The 8,027-nt window shown below is 44.2% G+C and overlaps 1 protein-coding gene across 1 annotated transcript; it reads left to right on the top strand.

Annotated features, from left to right (window-relative positions):
- The first annotated feature begins 2,724 nt into the window (after positions 1-2,724).
- Positions 2,725-7,126, top strand: LOC137544885 (uncharacterized). Its single transcript, XM_068265986.1, has 4 exons — positions 2,725-3,077; positions 4,505-4,667; positions 4,820-5,378; positions 7,055-7,126. The coding sequence occupies exons 1-4, from the start codon at positions 2,747-2,749 to the stop codon at positions 7,124-7,126; spliced, it is 1,125 nt and encodes a 374-aa protein (XP_068122087.1). The 5' UTR covers positions 2,725-2,746.
- Positions 7,127-8,027: the final 901 nt, after the last annotated feature.

The following is an 8,027-nucleotide window of genomic DNA, read 5'->3' as shown; positions in this document are numbered from 1 at the left end:
ATGTTACCCGATGTCGGGCAACATTGTTTAACATAAGCATGTTAGACGATGTTACCCCCAACTGCAACTGCTCATCATTAAGCGTCAGACACGTCAGATCAGATCGTTAAGCACCCTGATGACTTCATGTAAGGTACCCTGATCGCTTACTTCCTGTTCTTGCCCATCTTGTAGTCGCGTGACGTTGCTTAACGACCATTGTCAAGGGGACGTCTCTGGACCTGTGGGGCAGTAAGTAAGTAGCTTTAAAGCGGACCTGAACTCAGAACTTCCTCTCTGGTCTAAAAGATAAGAAACAGCATACTAACCTTTAAACCTGTCATCATGTGACATGATGAGATAGAAATGTGTATATACAGTGCCTAGCACACAAATAACTATGCTGTGTTCCTTTTTTTCCTTCTCTGCCTGAAAGAGTTAAATATCATGGGCCTGATTCACAAAGCGGTGCTAAGGTGCTAACAGTTAGCACGCTGGTGAAAAGCCCTTTATCACGCCTAATCTCAGTTTAGGCATGATACGTTTAGGTGTGATAAGTTTAGGTGTGATAAGTTTAGGCATGATAAGTTTAGGTGTGATAAGTTTAGGTGTGATAAGTTTAAGCACCAACTGGGTTAGCACCGCAGTGCACAGCTAATCAAAAGTTTTGCGCAAGCAAAGTCTGGTGCACTTCGCATAGAGTTTAATAGCGCTGCTTTGCGCGCGGGACTTTGCGCGCGATCTAAACTTATCTAAACTTATCATGCCTAAAATTATCACACCTAAACTTATCACGCCTAAACTGGCTTTTCACCAGCAAGGTGCAATGGTTATCACGCCTAGGGCTCGATTCACAAAACGGCGCTAACCCAGTTAGAGACTTTAGGCTTGATAACCATTGCACCACGCTGGTGAAAAGCCAGTTTAGGTGTGATAAGTTTAGGCATGATAAGTTTAGGTGTGATAAGTTTAGGCATGATAAAGGGCTTTTCACCAGCGTGCTAACTGTTAGCACCGCTTTGTGAATCAGGCCCCTAAAGTCTCTAACTGGGTTAGCACCGCTTTGTGAATCGAGCCCCGTGTATGTAAGTGGCTGACTCAGTCCTGACTTAGACAGGAAGTGACTACAGTGTGACTCTCACTGATAAGACATTTCTCTTTTTATCTCTTTCTTGCTCTCAGAAGCCATTTTCTGCTAGGAAAGTGTTTAATAGTTGGAATTTCCTATCAGTGAGGGTCACACTGTAGTCACTTCCTGTCTGAGTCAGAACTGAGCCAGCCACTTACATACCTGGGCCCATATGCAATTAACTTTTTCACCAGAGTTTTCTCCTAGGCGATATTTTCACAACTTGCAAATAAAATGCTTTTTAAACCACCATCAAGCAAACAAATACGGTACTCAAAATAATTTTGTCAGTACTTTTTCACCTACTTTTTGGTACTTTTTCCATTGCAAAGTGCTAAAAAGTAATTTTAAATTGAAGATCAGAAATGATCTCCTAGGAGAAAACTCGGGAGAAAAAATGAATTGCATATGGCCCCTGATATTTAACTCTTTCAGGCAGAGAAAGAAAAAAAAAAAGGAACACAGCATAGTTATTTGTGTGCTTGGCACTGTACATGCACATGTCTATCTCATCATGTTACATGTCATTTTGGGTATCCTTTAACCACTTCGCATCCAGACCTTGTTTTCCCCTTATTGACCAGAGCAGTTTTGACACTTTAGCGGTGTCCCTTTTTAATCAGCAATAACTTCATCTGTACTCGTGCCACTTAAATTATCTATATATCGTTTTTTTCAAGACAAACTAAGCTTTCATTGGGGGTATTTGGTACAAAGTAAAATGTTCCTCTCTATGCATTTTAATGGGAAAAAGTGCGAAAATTTTTAAAAAATGCATTGTTTCTCAATTTTGACCAATTCCTGTTTGGAAATAAAAAGTGCGATTGACATAAAAACTGTGCCGCCAGTTAAAGTTGCCCCAGTATAGATATCCAGATGTGTCCCTAGTATCACCGCCTCCCCCAGTATAGTCAGATGTGTCCCCAATATCAGCCCCCCTAGCATAGCCACATGTGTCCCCTGCGCTTGACAGCCCCAGAATAGATTGACAGACGCACCCCCAGGAATAGTGCCCCTCTTTATAGCCATATGTGTCCCCGGATCAGGATTAACCCCATTATGGACAGATGTACCCCCAGGATTAGTGCTTCCCCCCCATTATAGCCAAATGTGCCCCCAGTATATGATTACTGCCTCCCCAGTTGCCCAGATGCACCAAAATAGTAACCCCCCCTCCCCTTAGTCAAATAGATGCCCCCCAACAAATATCTAAACCCCCCCTTTTATTTATGCTACCCCCACCCCCCAGGATCGATAGCCAGATGCCCCCCCCCCATGAGGCAGCCCCCTCCATGCAGAAATCCTAAAAAAAATCATCCAGCAAGCAGCCTCACTCACCTACCTCGGTCCTGCGACTGTCCTGAAGCCCGATCCTCTGTTCTCCGCTCTGCAGTCAGCCGCATATTGCCGGTAAGGCCTAGTCCACACTAGGTCCGGAAACGTATCCGTGGCTGCGTTTTTCAAACCGGATGAAAAACGGAGTCTCGGATACTAATGTTGATAATAGCAGCCAGCCTCACCCAAGTAAAAAACGGATCCGTCTGCGTTTGCGGGGACCCGTTTTCAAAACCTGAACGGAAGGTCCGGATCTGCTGCATTTTCACGGACCACGGATACACGGATGGGTAGCGGAAAGCAATGGGAAAACGCAACTCCATCTCCACAGGCAAAATAGCACCAAAAACGGATGACAAAACGGAAAGCCTGAACTTCCTTCTCCTCCCCTCAACGTCATCTCTGACAGCTTCCTGTTTACGAGCTGGGAGAGACACGAGTGCAGCCATCATGCCCAGGAGCTTCATCAATGTGGAGGACTTCATTATGGCCGTCCAAGAGCGGCCAGAGCTGTATGATAAGAAGAATGACCTCTATAGTGACCTACAGCATGCCAGGAGGGTATGGGAGGAGATCACAAAACAATTTGTTCCTGAGTATGACAAGTTTCCAGCCAGGAAGCAGGCCAAGGAACGTAAGTGTGCCCCCTCATATCTGTGTGGTTTAAAATACATGTTTTTAAGTAATCTAAATGCCACTCTCTGCCCCCCCCCCCTCCAGTGTCTCCTAAACTGCCACTCTCTAGCCCCCCACCGTCCCCTCCCCCCCTCAATCTAGCCCACTCATTGTCTCAAAAATGCTCTGCCCCCTTGAAGTGTCTCCTAAACTGCCACTCTCTGCCCCCCACTGTCCCCTCCCCCCCCCTCAATCTAGCCCCCTCAGTATCTCAAAAATGCTCTGCCCCCCTGAAGTGTCTCCTAAACTGCCTTCCCCAGTGCCACACATGTTGCATTTATAAGAACACTCATCTGTAAAAAGTTTAGAAAAAGTTTATTAAACAAAGAAAGATACAATTAAAAATTTACATATAAAATTTATAACTAAAAACAGCGGAATCATCCCCCCCCTCACCCCCCCACTAAAAAAAAAAAAAAAAAACAAGTACAGCAACAAAGATGTCCACTCAAAGAGGCACAATTATGTCTTGGTATTGGAAGTACCCCACCGGCGACAAGAAGTACTGTGCCAACCGATCCCGATTCCTCTGGGCCTGAACCCTACCCCTTGTCGCATACCGGCGAATTTGGGGCAAGTAGTCCATGTCGGCATGCTGGAGATTGTACCCTTGCTCCTGTCGAACAAAGTTGTGGAGGATGCAAGCTGCTTTAACTACAGCTGTGGCGTTGGCAGGGCTCAGCTGTAGTGGCGAGTGGAACATCCTCCACTTGTTCGACATGATGCCAAATGTACACTCCACCATCCTACGAGCCCTTGTCAACCGGTAATTGAACACGCGTTGCTGGCGGCCGAGGCCTCTCATCCCATACGGCCGCATGACATGGTGTGACAAGGCAAAGGACTCGTTGCCAACAAACACGTAGAGGTAGCTGGGCGATGTTCTTCCAGGCCATGGCTTGTCCCCGGGGATGTCCAGCCGGTCCTCATTCAGTAGTCCATGTAACCTGGAGCGCTGGAATATCCCCGAGTCACTTGAACCGCCGTAGGAGCCAACATCGACGTAGACAAACTTGTAGTCTGCGTCGGCTACAGCAAGGAGTACCAAACTAAAGTACTTTTTATAATTAAAATACAGACTCCCGCTCCTCGCTGGCTTCTGTAGCCGGCTAGCCGCACATGTTTGCCGTCAATGGCTCCTAGGCAGTTCGGGAAGTTGCACCTATCCCAGAACAGTTCAGCAACCTCCATCCACTTTTTAGAGTCGGGAACCGGCATGTACTTCTCGACGAGCTTGCTCCAGATCACCCGGCTTGTCCTGTTCACAATGTTGGCGACGGTGCTTTTGCCCACTCTGAATGTTAGATGTAGACTTGCATAGCTTTGTCCCGTCGCAAGGAACCTGAAATGAAATGACAACATATTGTTTGTTTGTTGTTTACACAGTTGAAAAAATGAAGACAAAATGGCGAAGTATACGGGACAGTTTTGTCAAGGAACTTAAGGTGGAGAAAGATGAACAGAGGAGTGGAAGTGGTGCATCGAAAAGGACTCCATATTGCCACACTCGTCTTCTTTCATTCTTACGACCACTCGTACAAGCGCGAGGGTGAATACGTGACGTTTGCAACTTGAAATTGCTGTTATGTGTATGCTCTCCCACAACAGTTTAATCTTTCTAGTTCTTTTTTTTGGGGGTAAACACCGATGCGCCTCTATTTTTCACACATGTAACCATTGCTGTTTCTTTTCTACCCACAGTACTGAAGATAATTTTGATGCACTCATGGATGATTCTAATGAAGCACCTGCTGCGACAAATAGGGATTCATCCCCTGAACATTCCTTTGAAGACTTGACAACCATCAACATGGATGACATAGCAGAGGATGATTCTATGACATCTGAGTCACCAACCCCTTCCACATCTACTCCACGTCCAGACGCACAACCTGCCACCGACAAAGCAAATGCTGAAACTACTCGTTCAGAAGCCAGACGACCAGCTGCTCGCCCTACAAGTGCTCGTGGACAGAGCAGAACAGCTAATGTTCAGATGGCTGGAGCTGTTTCAAGTTTGGTGGGAATGATGCGCAATCAAGAAAGTATGGTTTCACGAAGACTACAGGATACAAGTTCTGGTCTATCACAACAATATTTGCAACACATAGAAATGCTAAAAAGACAATTAGATGAATCCAACCAAGTACTCCAAAAGGAAAGGCAGATGTTTCAGGAGCAGATTCAATCTCTACACATGCAGCATCGCCACGAGATTGACCGGATAATGCAACACCAGAACAGCCAATTGTACTACTCGGTGATGTCACTTTTGCCTTTTTTTTTTTTCAATAAATTTTTATTGAGTTTTCTATTTTTGTTTTTTTTTTAACAACACGTACATATGACATTTGACCGTCAAGACATCATCAACAATTATAGTGCTTTACAAGATAGGAAATTATGCCATACGTACAGAAAAAATGAATCAACAATATACAGTAAATGATAAACATTAACTATGGCCTGAAGGCCTGAAGAAATATAGAAAGACCAAACAGGTGGGTTATACAGATGGTGATGTGTATAGATAATGATGTACCTGGGGGGATTAAGCGGTAAGCTCATGGTATGTTTGTTTGCTTGCAAGGCAGGGGGTATTGGGGGTAAAGATTTATATCTCTGTTAAGCCTGTTCCAGGTCGTGTTAGGGCTGATGGCCGTGTTATAAGCCCCAATCGCAGGGATTGATTTCTCTACCTTCGAGTTAGCTATTAAGAAGGAGAGTCAGGCCATTTGATGCTTAAAAGGAATGGTGGGTCTTTGTCATTGTTGGAGCGTCTGATAGAACGTTCCATTTGGAGATTGAAGTCCACTTGATTTCGTAGCTGTGTGATAGAAGGAGTTTCTTCCGAGTTCCAATTTGTAGTGATGAGGCTCCTAGCTACGCACAGTATTTGCGACACTAATAGCCTATATTTAATAGGAAAGGCCCTTATCCCAATATGTAGAAGTGCTAGTTGAGGTGTAATCACAATTGGGGATTGCACAATGTCACAGAGTTCCTTGGTGATTGAGGCCCAGAAGGGTTGAATTTTAGGGCACTCCCATAAAAGGTGAAGCAATGAGCCCGTGTTATGGCAGTTCCTCCAACATTCTGGAGAGATTTTAGGTGAGAAATTGGCCATTCGCTTGGGGGTGAGGTACCATTTTAATAAAATTTTATGGAAAGATTCCCTATGATTAATACAGGAGGAGAATTGTGATATGGCCTTAGATGAGAAAATTATATCTGAGTGTTCTATGGGAATTTGGAGATCAATTGACCAGGAGTCTATATGTTTGTGCAGTTGCTTGTGATTACTCCTCAAGAGTTCCTTATACCACATTGAAATGCCCCCTTTAGTTTCTAGAGTTGTAGATAAGTAAGAAACAATGTGTCTAGATGCTTTGGGTAGAGTGCATTTGGATTCTGTCAGGAAGTGCTTGATGCGTAAGAAGGTAAAAACTTCTCTAGGTGGAAGTTGAAACCTTTTTGTTAAGGCAGGAAAGTCAAGTAGAGTGAGGTCGTCAGGTGAAAATAGGTCCGATATTAGGGAAATACCGGCCTCCAACCATTTTCTCATTCCCAGATTTGGTGTGAAGAGGGTGAGAGCTTCAATGGGTAATTTCAGAAGGGACCCTTCTGATTGGGATGAAAAAGATCTGGTAAAATGTGTGTCCATGCGTTAAAAGTAGCTTGGATAGGTGGGTAGGGTGATTTATTGGTTTGGGTTTTTAACAGCTGGAGTGTTAATAGATGTAGGGGGTTACAGGATGCGATGGCTCTTTCAATATTAACCCATTGCTTAGGTGACTCTTTTTTCCACCAATCTCTAGAGGCTTCCAGCAGACATGCGTAGTAATAGGACTTCAGGCAAGGGACCCCTATTCCTCCTGCTGATTTTGGGATTGTTAAATTTATATATGCTATTCTATGTTTCTTTTTCCCCCATAGGAATTTAGCGATTATTTTACTAAGCTTAGAGAAGTAATTATTGGGCAGGGAGACGTGTATTGTTCTGAATAAGTATAAGATTTTTGAGAGGACTTTCATTTGGAAGGCTGCTATTTTGCCAAACCAGGAGAGCTCAAATTTGGCAATGTTATCTAGTTCTTTGGGTATAGAGATTAGGAGTGGGAGGAAGTTGTTTTCATATAGTTTATTTACCGAATTGGACAGCTTTATACCTAAGTACTGGACTGATTTTTTTTGCCCAATGGAAGGAGCAAATGGAGGAGATTTGTTGCTTTAAAGGATGCGGTATGTTAATTCCTAGCATTAGAGATTTGCTTTCGTTCACTTTGTAATACGACACTGAGGAGTAGGCAGTCAGGACATTAGTAATATGTGGAAGGGATTTAAGTGGGTCAGTTATGTAAATGATGATATCGTCCGCGAAGAGTCCAATCTTGTGGGATTGGTCTTGTAGTTCTATTCCCGAGATGTTGCTGTTAGTCCTTATTGCTTCAGCTAGGGTTTCTATTGTAAGGACAAATATTAATGGTGATAAAGGGCACCCTTGGCGAGTGCCGTTAGAGATGTTGAACTTTTTAGAGTAGAAGCCTGCTACATTGACCATGGCTGAGGGTGAGGAGTACAGTGCCATAATGGCTGAAAGAAAGGAACCGTTAAAGCCAAACTTAGTCAATGTCGCTTCTAAAAACCCCCAATGGACCCGGTCAAAGGCCTTCTCTGCGTCCAAGGTGAGAAGCAGAGAAGGTCTTTGACTCAGCTCCGAGAACTTAATCAGGTTGATAGTTCTCCTTGTAGCATCAGTCGACTGGCGCCCTCTAGTAAAGCCCACCTGGTCCCAGCTAATTAACTGTGGGAGAATGTTGAGGAGCCTATTGGCTAAAAGTTTAGCGTAAATTTTCGTGTCAGAGTTTAGAAGCGAGATGGGTCTAAAGTTAGACGGGGAGTCTGTGGT

Source organism: Hyperolius riggenbachi, chromosome 2, assembly GCF_040937935.1.
Source record: "Hyperolius riggenbachi isolate aHypRig1 chromosome 2, aHypRig1.pri, whole genome shotgun sequence".
NCBI lineage: Eukaryota > Metazoa > Chordata > Amphibia > Anura > Hyperoliidae > Hyperolius > Hyperolius riggenbachi.
Note: the sequence above shows the minus strand (reverse complement) of the source record. Positions and strands in the feature narration are given on the sequence as shown.

Bases quoted from the DNA above. Each gene is read 5' to 3' on its own strand.
- LOC137544885 (XM_068265986.1), top strand. From the start codon at position 2,747: ATGGGAAAACGCAACTCCATCTCCACAGGCAAAATAGCACCAAAAACG. The intron at 3,078-4,504 runs GTAAGTGTGCCC...TTGTTTACACAG, and splicing joins CAGGAAGCAGGCCAAGGAAC to TTGAAAAAATGAAGACAAAA. The intron at 5,379-7,054 runs GTGATGTCACTT...TTTCCCCCATAG, and splicing joins ACAGCCAATTGTACTACTCG to GAATTTAGCGATTATTTTAC.